This window comes from Phaethon aethereus, assembly GCF_964289735.1.
Source record: "Phaethon aethereus genome assembly, chromosome: 1".
Taxonomy (NCBI): domain Eukaryota; kingdom Metazoa; phylum Chordata; class Aves; order Phaethontiformes; family Phaethontidae; genus Phaethon; species Phaethon aethereus.
In genome coordinates this window covers 163,282,707-163,298,249 of record NC_138575.1, presented here as the reverse complement: position 1 = coordinate 163,298,249, position 15,543 = coordinate 163,282,707, and the positions used below count along the sequence as shown (strand labels likewise).

The 15,543-nt window shown below is 38.0% G+C and overlaps 1 protein-coding gene across 1 annotated transcript in view; it reads right to left on the bottom strand.

Moving 5' to 3' along the window:
* DZIP1 (DAZ interacting zinc finger protein 1) overlaps positions 1 to 15,543 on the bottom strand; it is a gene marked incomplete at its 3' end in the record, with an annotated part of 36,009 nt that overhangs the window by 235 nt on the left and 20,231 nt on the right. The window contains exons 10-17 of the mRNA XM_082014559.1: positions 11,628 to 11,687; positions 8,420 to 8,565; positions 7,899 to 8,094; positions 7,415 to 7,544; positions 7,176 to 7,226; positions 6,134 to 6,336; positions 5,862 to 5,992; positions 648 to 819 (exon numbers count right to left, since the gene is read on the bottom strand). Coding sequence (XP_081870685.1) covers positions 648 to 819; positions 5,862 to 5,992; positions 6,134 to 6,336; positions 7,176 to 7,226; positions 7,415 to 7,544; positions 7,899 to 8,094; positions 8,420 to 8,565; positions 11,628 to 11,687 — 1,089 coding nt within the window. The remainder of the gene's footprint in view (positions 1 to 647; positions 820 to 5,861; positions 5,993 to 6,133; positions 6,337 to 7,175; positions 7,227 to 7,414; positions 7,545 to 7,898; positions 8,095 to 8,419; positions 8,566 to 11,627; positions 11,688 to 15,543) is intronic.

The following is a 15,543-nucleotide window of genomic DNA, read 5'->3' as shown; positions in this document are numbered from 1 at the left end:
AGTGTTGATAATATGAAGGCTGTTTCTGTCACAGAACACAATGCACAGTACAAGCAGTCAGTGTCAACATTACTTTCCCTTTAAAAATAACCTCAAGTATCTTTATATAACTGGCACAGCTTTAACCTTTACATATATCGAGATGTTAGGGCTAGAAACTGCTATAGAAGTTCTATGTAAGATTGAGGCTATTACTTTACCAGTAGCTCAAATATTTATCTCAGCCTGATAAGGTCACGTATATATCTTGAACAAACTTGAAATTTTATTATTATTCTTCTCGGGACAAAGCAAGAAAGTTTCTCTCCTCCCTTAAATTTGGGAAGGGATTAAAAAAAAAAAATCCTGGATGATTAGTTTTTAAGATGAGGTTGAAGCCTGGTATTACTATATCTATATTATATAATATTACTATATTAAAATCTCAAATTTAAGTTTCTTGGCATCTCTCTGTGTGTTGTTTACGTATAAGTATGTACCATAAATCTCATAGATGACATTTATATGACATAAAAACAAGAACACAGTTTTTCTTTTCTTACAAAGTACCATATATTGAATTACAATGTGTAATACACTATACTTAAGTTCTCCTCCAGATGTGTCACCCGCTTAAGTCTTATAACGTAAAAGCATGAATACGTTACCTTCCTCCTTCGGTACGCTTGTCTTCGCAAGACCCCATGCATGTACCACAGATGCAGCAGTTGACTCATTTTTCTGAGCTGTCAATGCCTTCTGGCCTCTATCATTTTTCATTAATAAAAAGTCATCTTCTACTGAGGATATATCCCAATCATCTTCATCAACTTCTGTGAACTAATAAGTAGAAGAAAAAACGTGCATTTTTCCTCTTTCTGTTCAAGTTGTGCTGAGATCTTCCATACACTCAAAAATGTGAAACTGCTAAAGAAAAATGCACTGGCACATGGCCTTTATGACATCTATCACCACAGTTTCAAAATCGACATAATTCAATTACCTAAATTATATTAATTCACTATTATAGTTCCAAAGCTAAAAGTAGTAGGGTTTTTTTTAAATTAGAACTGCAAAAGTTAAGAGTTCTGCCAGTTCTATAACTGTGAGAAACCTATGTTTTCAGGTATTACATGTCTAACTTAAGAAAGGATCGTCTTTTCTGGGATATTAGATATTCCAGTGAGATGGAAAATCCTTTAAACAGAATAATATATATTACTTACATGAAAATAAAGACATGACATGTTATCATGCAAGTTGACAGTTTAGTTTGCTATATGATCATAGAATGGTTTAGGTTGGAAGGGACCTTTAGAGGCCACCTAGTCCAACCCCCCCTGCAATGAGCAGGGGCATCTTCAACTAGATCAGCTTGCACAGAGCCCCGTCCAACCTGACCTTGAATGGACCCAGGGATGGGGCATCTACCACCTCGCTGAGTATTCTGCATTCATACTAGAAAAATTTAATATTGCAATAAAGGCCTTTTCAATTTAAAATGGATTTATTTAAAGAGAAAATTAAATAATGACAATTAAAAAAAAACACATGGTGCTCAAAGTTAAAATATGTATTCCTCTTAAGACTCACTGTCAGCATGTACAAGTATATTTTTAATTAAGTGGTGGATTTGCATAATGAGTTCACAAAATGAAAGTCAAGTCAAACAGATGAACCTGAAGGCAATGAGTCTGTGGTCTTTCTTATCTCATCTGCCCAAGAACTAAATAGTTTCATTCAGCTTTTGAAAGAAGAGCTACACCATTTCACTATTTGTCAATCAGATGTGGTTCAATGGAATCGAGCCATTATTACAGAGCTTAACTGTGGAAAGTGAAAGATGGTTTCTCACAAAGCTAAAACCTTATTTCCCTGGTGTCTCTCAATATTACAGTAAGATATAGAAGGTGCTTCTATTGCACAGAAGAAAGAGTCAGATGCTATTAGAAAACAATGTCAGGTATGTGGATACTAGAGAAAAATCAACAAATAGGAACGTGTCATGTGTCTCTAAAGAAGGCAAGAGACTGCAGTAATGCTCCATCTTGCAACATAATTCAATTTTAACATTGCAAACTGTTTTTCAAAAATTGACAGATCTGCTCGGTGTGCTGTATTATTAACATACCAGGATTCAGCATTTCGCTGTTTTAAATTATCTGCATTTGGAGGGAGTGGTAATGGGAAAGTCAGTGTCACATATATTGAGAAATGCTGGAGGAAGAGTTTCCTCAAACATTCATTAAGTCCCAACTGATTTTTGAAGTACAGAATGCAGAGGAAAATGTCACCTTCAAACGGAATTTAGTTTTGATCAAGTATAAATACACAACACCAATCAAAACTGCTAAGCAGTTTTATTAACTCAAAGACTTACTCCAAATACCATAATCCATACAATGTCTGTTACAGGTGAACTCAGGTAGTACAGCTTCAGGTAAGCACAAAATTAATTTTCTCTAAAATGTTTTTGAAGTAACTTCTGTAAAACATGACCTTTATAAAACATATGACAATGAGATGCCTTGCGAAGGTTTTATGGTATTGTGGGTTTTGAGAACAACCGTTAGCAGCTGTAAGTATTTAAGCTTTTAGTATTTAAGCTAATAAAAAAATTTGGATTTTCAGAGAAACCACCATTTAATGGCATTTTGTGCTTATGTCTTTAGGGACCTTTGAAAATCCCACCTAAAATTTAAAGAATTAACTTGAACTATGTGACTACATTTAAACATGCAAATATGGACATGAATATATGCACATTCATATATAATTAGCAAGAGTACAAGATGGTGTGTTGTTCTGTAAAGATTCCATAAACAAAGTAGCACTGCCTGCCCTGGGTTCATAAACTCATTTCAAACTCATCAGGTCCATACAACATCACATCACTGTATTAATACATCAGGGACACAATGTATTCAAAATTAATTCTAGCAAAAATTTTTTTCATACAATCATGGAATGGTTTGGGTTGGAAGGGACCTTTAAAGGGCATCTAGTCCAACCTCCCTGCCATGGGCAGGGACATCTTTCACTAGATCAGGTTGCTCAAAGCCCTGTCCAATCTGACCTTGAATGCTTCCAGGGATGGGGCATCCACAACTTCTCTGGCCAACCTGTTCCAGTGTCTCACCACCCTCACTGAGAAAAATTCCATCCTTATAGCCAATCTAAACCTACTCTCAGTTTAAAACCATTGCCCCTGTCCTGTCACTACAGGCCTTGGTAAAAAGTCTTTCTCCATCTTTCTTATAAGCCCCCTTTATATTTTGAAAGGCTGCAATAACGTCTCCCCAGAGCCTTCTCTTCTCCAGGCTGAACAACCCCAACTCTCTCAGCCTGTCCTCACAGGAGAGGTGTTCCATCCCTCTGATAATTTTTGTGGCCCTCCTCTGGCCCCGCTCCAACAGGTCCATGACTTTCCTGTGCTGAGGGCTCCAGAGCTGGACACAGGACTCCAGGCGGGGTCTCACCAGAGCAGAGGGGCAGAATGCCCTCCCTCGACCTGCTGGCCACGCTGCTTTAGATGCAGCCCAGGATACAGCTGGCTTTCTGGGCTGCAAGCGCACATTGACAGCTCATGTCCAGCTTTTCATCCACCAGTACCCCCAACGTCCTTCTCGGCAGGGCTGCTCTCCATCCCTTCATCCTCCAGCCTGTACTGATACTGGGGCTTTGCACCGACCCCAGTGCAGGACCCTGCACTTGGCCTTGTTGAACCTCATGAAGGTTACCGGGGCCCACTCCGCAAGCCTGTCCAGGTGCCTCCAGATGGAATCCCTTCCCTCGAGCGCATCAACTTTGCCACTCAGCTTGGTGTCATCTGCAAACTTGCTGAGGTTGCACCCGATCCCACTATGTCATTAATAAAGATATTGAACAGTACTGGTCGCAATACAGACTCGAGAGACACGACTCATTCCTGGTTTCCACTTGGACATTGAGCCATTGAGTGCAACTCCTTGGATGCAGCCATCCATCCATCAAACCCATACATCTCCAATTTAAAGATAAGAATGTTGTGGGGACAGTATCAAATGCCTTACAGAGTCCAGACAGACAACATCTGTAGCTCTTGCCTTGTCCACTGATGCAGTCACCCCATTGTAGAAAGCAACCAGATTAGTCAGGCACAATTTACCCTTGGTGAAGCCATGTTGGCTGTCTTTAATCACCTCTCTGTCTTCCATATGTTTCGACATATCTTCCAGGAGGATCTGTTCCACAGTCTTACTGGGAACAGAGGTGAGGCTGACGGGTCAGTAGTTCCCGTGGTCCTCCTTTTTACCCTTTTTAAGAATGTGTTTGATGTTTCCATTTTTTCAGTCAGGGACTCCACCTGACTGCCATGATTTTTCAAATATGATGGAGAGTGGCTTGACAACTACATCAGCCAATTTCGTTAGGTCCCGTGGACTTACGTATGTTCAGGTTCCTCTGGTGGTCTCAAACCTGATCTTCTCCCATGATGGGAAGGACTTTATTACCCCAGTCCCCACCTGGAGGTTCAGGGGCTTGAGAGATGTGGGAAGAGAGGTTACTAGTGAAAACAAAGGCATCTTTAAAACATAGCTTTCAAGACTCATTTTGCTACAGCTCTTATTTTGCTACAGCTCTTGAAGCCTAAATTCCTTAACACAATCGCCAACCATCTATAGATCTTTACAAAATGTAACATTCCCTAAATTTAACTGTGAACATTTTAGAGTCTTGTGTCATCTGACATTGCCCAGAATTTGAAAGTAACATTTGGACAGAAAATTACACTATAACAGTCATGTCTGACAATTTTGAGTCTGGTGTGATTTGCAGCTCCCGCACAGTCAATGGACAAGTTAGGTGTCACCAGTGCAATTAAAAGCACACAGGATAAATGTGATTACCCTACCATTAAAGCTAAAGTTGATTAAGACAATTGCCCCTTTCTGGAAACTGAAACAGAAGTGTCACTGTTTCTGGGAGGAGTGATAAATTTCAGATTTAACTGTTAGTCAGGAAGCCCTAAGGTATCAGTTTTATTATGGATAACAGGATTTTCAGTAATAATTATTTGTTTATTTAGTGAAAAAATACTTTCTGGAATGCTAGAACTAGTACCTGGCTGTCTACTTCAATTTAATAACAACTACTAAAACTGAAATAAATAGCACTATCTGCTATTGACTTCTGATTTGGAGTAACTTTTGTTCTTTTTAAAAAATAGTTCGGGCAAAGATCAATTTGCATCAAAGTGGCTTACCAATTATAAAACTCTAAACTGAGGGGAAGACTGGGACCTTAGGAGCCTGAGGGGTAAAGAATAAGCTGTGTTAGGATTCTGATTGTGAACACATGTTGTATTCCCTGGACAGATATCAGCAATACATCTGATGTAGTTTGAAAACAGTATGGTTGTAAATAGATGCAGCAGAACAAAGACCATACTCAGAAATGGAATTTGTCCCCTCATCAAAATGTATTTAAAAGTTCCATGTCAGATAAAGCTCTAGAAATAAAAATATTTTAAAATAACAGATAAGCAAATTCATGTTTTCATCCATCAAAACAAGATACTAAGAAAGCAAGTAAAGAAGGGTTCGCTCTATGCTGCTAGAATAGGAGATCAAAATTATACCAATTGTGCCCAAACTTCAGGCTAGCTGTAAGCTAATAAGCAATGTGGATGAAGACATCACTTGGCACAGCTCACTTGCTAGCACTTTGCTATAAACCAGTGAAGATGTACCCAAAAAGACTAGTTAGCTGTAATTCCAAAACTGTCTTTGAGAATAAAGTTCTTCACTGCATCAAGATGGTTTCAGCATTAAAAAAAAAGTAATAGATATAAATTTAGTTCAATTACTTAATGAAATAATAATAGCTATTAAAAATGATACCTTCAGTTCTTGCACCTCTTCTTTCTTCATAAATGCCTGTGCAACATTAATCCCTCCAGCTGGTTTGTTCTTATTTCCATGGTTAGAAAGACTCTTTCCAACTTGTTCAGTCAGTTTTTGAATTACTGCTCCTAAAGTTCATAAAAAAATTATACTGACAGTCAAGGCTAGATAATCTGCCTTCAATATGTTTTCTAACATAGAAATACTATCAGGAAATGCAAAATCATGCATAGCTGTTACAACATGCATATACAAAAGTAGTGAAAAACCTTTTGAAGTTTTCACAGGTGTTCCAGTTTCTTCAATTTCACTCTCCTCTGTCCTATCCATATCGCTTTTGCCAGAAGCCTTCTGAATAGCACTAACTTTGCTGCTTGATGTTTTTGACTGCTTTTGCGATAATTCTGGTGATATGTAAGACTGCTTAATATCGTCTTCATCTACTTCTTCCTCTGAACTGAATGGTGGAGTTCTATGCAAAAACATACATACAACCTGAGGATTTACTGGGTTTCAGTGACTGCATTGATATGTACATATTTAAGCTTCCTTGTATTTTCCTTTCCAGTTACATGTGCATTTTTCTTATGTAAAAAAACAGGAGCTCCCATAAATTCTAACTATGCATAAAACTATTTAGAAGAAATCATGTTGCTAAGTAAATTCAGAAAGTTATCACAAAATTATGTCTTACATAGACATGATTGTTTCCATCTATGCAACTATCTTTAAAAAACAACAGACCAATATATAACAAGTCTTGCCAGGCAAACAAAGATAGGCTTTCATGGATGAGCAGGGAGAGAAAAATTCAGGGTCAAGGTATCTGTACCACAAAAAGTCTGTTCTAATATTCTGTTAGGTGAAAGTAATTCTGGAATTTTTCACTGGAGGAAATGACAAATGTGAGCGGAATCTGGAATACTGTGTTTAATTTTGGTCATAGTAAGAAAATATCAATAAACTGAAAAAACAAGGTCACCAAATGGGTGACCTTAATGGTCTTTAAATGCTTTTAACTGGCTCAGAAAAAGCATCTGACAATGAAACTAAAGGAAGTAATACTACCCAATTTTACTTGAATGTCCCTCTCTGGTTCACAAGAAAAAATATATCTGCTGAAAGGAGAACATGCTATTTTTCAGGGATTATAACAGACTCAAATGGAATAATACTTTAAAACAAAGTATGAAATATGCAGTCTAGAAAGTGTTTATAATTTCAGCTTAATAATAGCTTTTGTGTGACAAGCGTGTTGAATATTCAGTCACCGAAATACTTTCTTCAAAAATACAAGGGAACAGAACATACGTGATACTAGGTGTCCTTCTAGAAACTCCATTTCCAAAAAGCTTCCTGGATCTAAAAATAACAAGACAAGTTATTTCAAGACCGACAGTCAACTAAGCATAAAGTTTATATACAAGTAATGGGAATTCTTTGCTCAGTTCTTAAAATATTAGCAGGAAATGTTCCCATCAGTCACAAAAACCCAAACCCATAGTACTATTACCTGAGGTATGAGTACTATGAGAATAGCATCCTCTTACTTTGGCGTAGATGTATTCTCAGCGATGGCTGTTCTTTGTTCAGCTGGGCGGACAGCTGTTGAAGACCGTTTTACTGGTTTTCGTGGCGTGGCGGATGAGGAGATGCCCAATTGATTGAACTTCTGTTTATCTACAAGAGAAGTTATCTTCCTCATTATTAGAAACCATGTTTGGTATTTTTTATATTTTATTTCTAAAATTAAAGATGTCTCTGCTGCAGATTACAGTTTTACAAAAAAAGGAAAAAAGTAATTTTTTTCTTCAAAGCAGTTAAAAATTACCATATATCTTGCTAATACAGAAGCTAAGATTTCTGCAGTTAAACACAATGTCAAGAGCCCTTTAAAGGAAACTGTTCAGTTGGCCATAACTATATAGAATATTTTAATGAAAAATTATGAAAGCAGCTATACAGAAATGTTGCTAAATAAAACCTTAAATAACAGTTATAAAATGAATGAAAAAAAACCAAAAACATTTTAACCTTCTGAAGGAAGCTGAGGACAGGAAACAGGTCTATTACAAGATGATGATTTCTCTTCAACCCTAAAGCTAACTTGCCGTTCAAGGTGCTCTCGAATGTGCTGAATGTCAGGCTCTTGCTTCTGTTTGCATTCTCTAGCGGATTCAATAGCACGCAAAATTTTATTTAAGCGATCGTTTGGGATACCACGAACACCCTAAGGAAACAAATTGTATTGTAAACACAGGTGCTATTATTTCTGGGATTTCTATCCTACAGTCATATACTCTTTTAAACTTCAAATATCAAAAAGCTTGCAGAAAAATCACAAGAGTTGGTAACACTGCTCACAGGTGTAGCCATATCCTCCACAGCTGTAATTTGATGGACATCCTCTCAGGTTAATGAATTACACTTATTTATAACGTGGAAATTTAGCTTTGGATTTTATAAGTTGAGGGTTGTGGCACAGGAGTGAAAGAGAATGGCAAAAAAGTGGGACAAAGATTACCCCTCTTTGAAATAACTCAAAATAATCTTACTGCTTTAATTCCCAAGGATTCCAGCTTCTCCTCCAGGGCTTGCTCCAGAACAACTCGTAATTCTTTAGTTAAAGAAGGATCAGTCTTCAAAGCATTTATTAAATAGTGGTTACTTCTACCTCTTTTATAATCACCTTTCTCAATTTCTGAAATAAGAATGGAAAAACGCATTTGAAAAATCCACAGTATGAGATAATTAAAAACTGCACTGAAGCATGCATTTTTTAGAAACACCATAGACATACGTGTGCACTTTTTGTATACGTGCAGTTGCATTCTTTTTAAAATCTTGGGCTAGCTTACAAAAGTCAGCTCACTTGGAATCTATACCTCAGCACCTCATACTCACCATCAGAAATACATTTTATTTTTCTTCTTACAGAATCACTCTAAAGATACATGCCTGAATATTTAACAACAAAGGTTTTCATTTTTAGAACTGTACTTGGAAACTTCTGCTAAAGAAAGACTATCTTCTGATAATTATGTTCTCTGAAAATGGTATTTCAAATCAAAGCTGAACTCTAGCAGGAATTAGAACAGAAATAGGGCAAACTTGATCTCAAGAAAAGCTTCAAACAACATAATGTTCTCTGATAAAAAACACCTACTGAAATCAAATCTTTGAAAAGTTGTAACACTTCAAAAGTCTTGGTAAAGACAAAACCTTAGTCTGAGGCAGACCGTTTCACAGAAAATATACGACGGATAATACTTATCTTCAATACTCTTTCAAGGACAAAGTTCAGTGTTGTGTTTTCTTCTCTGCAGGTCTATGACATCATACATACTTGAAAGCAGACAAAGAAGTTTCTATCTCTTTCCCTTGCTTTAAGTGTCAGTAATGACACGAACTCTTATGCAAGAAATAAAGAATCATCTAGACGGATTCTTCCACCTCAGTTAAAGACTGACATTTAAGTTAGGCCAAAGTGTTATAGGTCATACAGGGGAGTAAAGCAGCAACCATACCCGTTTGGAACCTGCCTGTAAGTGGCTCTTGCAAGACAAAAGTTATAGTGAATGCCACTTATACCAAGTGAACCAATTATCAGTGCAACCATGGTAGCTGCTTCTGCCTGGCTGCAGTCAGCAAAGCTGGCAAAGCATACATAGAGGGGTATACAACATCCCAGGAAAGCATACTGTAAATCACACCCCAACTTTGCCCCCCTGAAATAAAAGGTAAATCTTTGGCAGGAGCTTGGCTCTTTCCAGTATGCCTTTCAGGGCAGCAGAGTCATTTGCCAGCCCACAGACAAGGACATAAATGAAGGAATAATTCCATATCGTGACTTTCAAATGTTTGTTCTTCAAAACAGATGTGCCACTTTCCCTCTTTTTAAACAATGATTGCTTAAAAAGCAGTTCTACTTAGTTTTCATTTTTCTTTAAGGGAAAGATAAGCACCCTGAAGAGGACCCAAAAAAGCCTCAAGATACACAAATGATACTGAGGTTGTTTTGAGGCAATGGCTTCCAATGGATCTGGGAAAGAACTATAGATAACCAAAACTGAGAAAAGAGTCCAGCTACCATACTAAGAGATCTGTGTTGAAGAGGAGAGAATCTGGCTGAAATCTTAACTGGCTTTGGGAACTCAGTCCCTGACAGAGGTGGGATTAAAAGTCATTTGGTTGGAGAGATGAGTCCTAGAAGAGGCAAACTGCTGGTCAGTGCAGAAATGTAGAGCTATCAGACTATTCCTGATCAGGAAAAGGTACATTATGCAGTATGAAATTTTCCCACAAAGCCAAGACATGAGACATTTTAAAGTGGAAGGCTCCAAGAAGCCTTCTGAAACTCCTGTTCCTTTCAGATGTTAATCCTTACAATAAGATAGATCCATCTAAAATAATTTTAAAATTCATAATTACTACATACTAATATGGGTAAGAAGACTATCCAGCATTATACTAATTAATGACAATATTAATTCTTGCTAATTAACTCAAGCCAAATCCTCTTTGCTGGAGCCAACTATTTAAGAAACTGTTTTCTTATCCATTTTTGTTTTTAAAAAAAACACTAACTACTAGGTTTGACAACTTTGGAGACAAGGGACCTTAAGTCTGGTCCACTGTCTCAGCTACTACATAATCCTATGAAATAATCTGCCAAGTCAAGAATTTTCACACTCTCCCTTACAAACAGCTGTCACTGAAAACAAAAAAATCTTGGTCTATCTTTTCAGACTGCATTCTTTCTCTCTTTTGTACTTCAGGCCATGCCTTTAGGCACAGCAGAAGAATCAAGGACAATCCATCAAGAGAGAAGATGGCAAGCAAGAAAAAGAACAGCAGAAAGAACGGCAAAAATGCGAGCAGTCTTTATTTCAGATTGTTCAGAGTCACTGGATTTTCCCTGGGGAAACCTCTCACGCACAGATGTATTCAAATGACAATTTTGTTTTCGAAACAGCATCATTCCTTCAAAATTTAAACCCATTGGCTATAAGGTTCAAGACTGATTTTGATTTTTGCACACCGTACAGATTATTATGCTATTCAGCTATTTGGCGTTTTATCTAAAGTCCTGTTAGCCTTCTTCAGGAGAAGAATAGCATGCAGGATGAACCAATGCTTTCTCTTCTGTCACTGTAGATGTGGCCTTCTCCAAGCTTTCCTCAGATGAAGCAGAAGGACAGCTGCCAACACTGGGCTACGTAGTTTCATTCAGAATTGCACAACCCTGGCTGGAGCTGTAGTTGCTTAGAGGTAGGCATAACTTAGATTACTTGCAAAAATATCTTTGGTGCATCTATGCAACTAGGCAGTTTCAACCTCCACCACCGACTTCCTTTTTCTATCGGAACTCTTTTTCATCTTACACAGAGTTTGAAAAAGAAGTGAACATACATTGCAATAGCATCAGAACCAAAAACTTCCTAGTGGGGGGTATTCCCCATCAAACATTTTTTGCTCTGCTTAGCTCAAGTGCCTTTAGACATATGGAATATGCCCGCTTTAAAGTTAGACAGCTTTCCATAAAAACATTGAACTTGGATAAGGAAACTGTAATATTTACAAGCACCAATAGCAAACAGGAGACTGACACAAACAAGGAATATTCCCACCCAAATCACATAAGCATACTCAAATACAGTGAAAAAAATACTGTAGGTATTGTATTATTGTAGGTAAATAATATTTACATTTTTATTTTCAAAAACCACATGCCACTACATTTTGAGCTGAATCAACCATTACCTTTTTCCTCTTCTGAAAGCTCCTCTATGGGCTCCAGCATATGCACCAAGGGTGCCTGCTCTAATAACGAGGAAGAACAGGAACACCAGACAAACAGGACAGAAGAAGGTCAAGGTCCAGAGTGGGAAAGTTAGGCAAAAAAACACACTGATGTCAGTTTTCCTGATTGCTGACAACCTTAACAATCACAAACCCAATGCAACGTGACTCTTCACTGCCTTGGTGGTACATTTTTGTAGAGGAGACCCTAATACAATAGTCACTTCAGAAGAGATTCAGTTGCCCAAACATGGGTATCTAGTGTCACCTTTTATCAAACTCTGACAAGGCTGGCTGATCTGTCACACAACTATAGAAAAACCCATGCCCTTCCAGCATGGCACACAGAGGCCAGGTGGGAAGAAGCACTTTAGTTTTAAAATTTATTTTAAAATACTCTTTATGTTCAATTTGATACTAAAAGTTTACAAAAGGCAAGTAAAACGGACAGACATGTAAATCCTGAAAAATATATGGAAAAAATATGTTCACGCATAATTCCAGAGAATTATTAAGTACTGAGTCCATACGTGCAAGGCAGAGAAATTTTTTATATATGATAATTTCCAGTAAAACCAATTTTAAAAATCTTCAATCACTCCAATATAGTGAGATTCAGTATTATCATGTGCTTTAAAGAAATCTTGAGATGTCCTCTGCTGAAAACAGCTTCCTAAACACATTGAAATTATCATCCTGTAGGCTGTCAGGTACAATTTGCTTTATATAAATGAAGCCAGAGTACAGTTTATTTACAACTTTATAGACTTCAGATATAAGAGATGCATGAAAATGCTTCTATGTAGACTATTAAAACTTTATTTTTAAAAATGTTACTATTCACCTTCCATAAATAAATTTCAATGAAAACTACAATTTTAATTCATTCTAGGGTTTATGATAAAAAGGGAAAAATGTGAAAACTATACTTTCAGCATTCAACTATTAGCAGTATAGGAGAAAACAATTTATTGGCCAATATTTTGGGCCAACATACATTTGCCCCAGTCTTCATAAAAAACCTTTGGCACCATAAATCGTTGTTCCACTGTGTGGGTAGAAGGGGAGGAAGTGACTTTGCAGTAAAGATGCCTGCTCTCCAGCACTTCCTGTACAATTACATACAAACATGGAGGCACTGTGGTGGGTAATCACAATGAAATGAGCACTTGGAGCTAACTGACACTCACTGTTACATCTCAAATATTCCCCATGTGACAGATACTGAAACTGGTGTTGTAAATGCTTGGGCATGGCTGCTGCTCTCTCCATGCTTTCCATACTTGTGGTTCCATTCAGCCTCTCAGCTGATTTTCCAAGCAGGTTACAAGACTTAAAAGATTTGCACTAAATAGTAAGTTCTAAAAAAAATGCTTCTTCAACCATCACAAGATACTAACAAGATGCAAATGTCAATATCTTTTATTGAAACACTAAAAAAGCAAAACTCTAAGAGACTGACTGACAAATAGGCTTCTGATCTTTCAGTTTCTAAGGCTGTAAAATTTAACAGTGGCCAGCACATTCCTGGGCACTGGAACATGATCCTTCACACTATTGCTCCTGGCACACTGTTGCCCTGCTCCAACTAACATTCTCCAAAACAATGTTCAGGCACAGTTTGGGATCATTCCCAAAAGCCTGCAGTGAGCCTGTTTTGGAGGACAGAGCCTGAAGCACAGATGAGATGTTCTGGGGTGATTTAATTTAGCTGCAGGGGCATCAAGGCCTCCATGTTTCTTGGTTGGACCCACTAGACAGTAAGCCAGTTGCTGTGTAATTGGATTTAATCTATACTTGTTTTACCTGTACTTTACTCAAATGAAATCTGCTTAAAGGAGCTGACTCATCTCTGCACAAGCTCTTGTCAAGTAACTTAATTTAACAGGAAAAGCCCAATCCCCAGAACTCAGACCTGAAAATAGTCTGCTGATCTGGCATAAAGGTACGTGCTTCTCTTCCTGAGGATACCAGAAACAGAGGAAGTTAAAAATCAGCAAACGAGTAGTTGCAAGGGCAAAACCAAAATGTAATTACTGTTATGTGTAATATTGTTGTTCACTGCATGACAACAGAGGAGATTCAATGCTAAGACATGGGGGAGTGTTACAGCTGGAAACACCAACTTCTCCAACGTAAGTGGGCCTTTTCTCTTTCCCTTACGCATATGCCAAGAGATATTTTTTAAACATCATGTTGGAATCAAATGTAAGGAGAAGAGGCTTGATTCACCACTCCTCTGGTTTATAGACAGGAGTAAAGATCTCCCCGCTTAAGGAGTCCTCTCCTCATGTTCACCAGAGATGTGCCGCTTCTAGCCATCTGATCAGACCTCTCAGCTCTTACCTTTGTGCACATCCTTGAAATCAGCAGCACCTAAATATTACCAAGCTCATTTTTAGGAATCATCTAAATCTGATTACCCAACTAGACCTCAAATCTGTACAAAGCAGTCTTTGCTATCTTAAAAATCTAAAACAATGCTGCTGATGCAGACTAAAATCCTAACTACTCTGAATTATTGTAACTTTCTCTAGTTCATCTTTTTGCCCCAAATCTCACCAAGCCACAATCCAATGCTAGCCTTAAACAAATAATCACTACAACTTCTGACAAGTAGAGCCAGTTACATTCCTCTCAATTATCAGCCCTAAATCTAGTTCAGCTGACCTAAGTGGATGCTGCTCTACATCAACATCTTCAACATCACACCTTGCTGGCCAGGATCTTACTCCTCGCTTTTCATCATAGCCTGAGTGTTGAACCTAGACAGACTGCTATCTTCCCTTTTGGACTCACACCTAGATATATATTACTTGCTCCTAGTCACTTCTCTGTTCCCTGTTCCAGATGAACACCCAAACTGTGTCCTTGCCTTACTGGAAGTGGATCCTGGGAGGCTGAAGCAAGGCAGGAGGCATGCTGGGCTCCAGCAGATCACCTGCTTTGGACTACCAGAGTACTAGTAGAACAGGAGATTACATCAGTCTTGCAGCTGAGATGCAACCTCAACTCTACTTTGTTCATTGACACAACTTGAACCCTGGCTCTCATCTCCACCCCTTTCTTGGCTATGAAACAGAGATAAATTTCAACTTCTTACTTAAACCTATTCAGTCAGGCTCTGCTGCTGCTACCTTGCTTAATTGATCCTTCTTAACTCAGCCATAACTCTCATTTTCCAATCGATGTCTGCCTAATCCTAACCCTAACCCAAACTCAGTGATCCCTGTAAAATCTTGGCTCAGCAATAACCAGATGTCTCTGGGTGATACCAGTCCTTTGCAGACCCAGCCATAAATCAACTTCTGCTGCTGGCATGAACCACTAACTCCAAACCTAATTCATTCAGTCCTCCCACATAGCCCTACCCTAACCAAACAGTACTATTGCTAAATCCTATACCTAGTCCAGTGGTGAATTCTAGACACATCCTCATTGTAACCATCAGCCAGCCTCAGTTCCAAACCTATGTATTTGTATATATTTCAAGCATATCATATATTATTTGTCTGTTCTTACCTACTAGTTAAAAAAAACCCACAAAACAAACCAACAATATTCTGACAATACTATTGGAAAAGCAGTCTTCTGGACAGTACTTAAAGGAGAAATCCTGCCTATTTACTCTGAACTATGAAATGCTAAAGTACTTTTAGCCTGAACAGAAGTGTTACAATTATCTACAGTGGAGCATCACCTACAGTAAGCACTTTGCACTTGCAATATGAAAACCAAGGGTGAAATGTAAAACTTGTTTGCTGTAAATTGCTGCAATCTTAAAGATGTAAGGAATGTAAGTCATGGCTATAGTCATTATCTCCTCCTTTAATTTATACTCAGATTTCACATCCAAAGAGCTGCCAGATTTAATCTG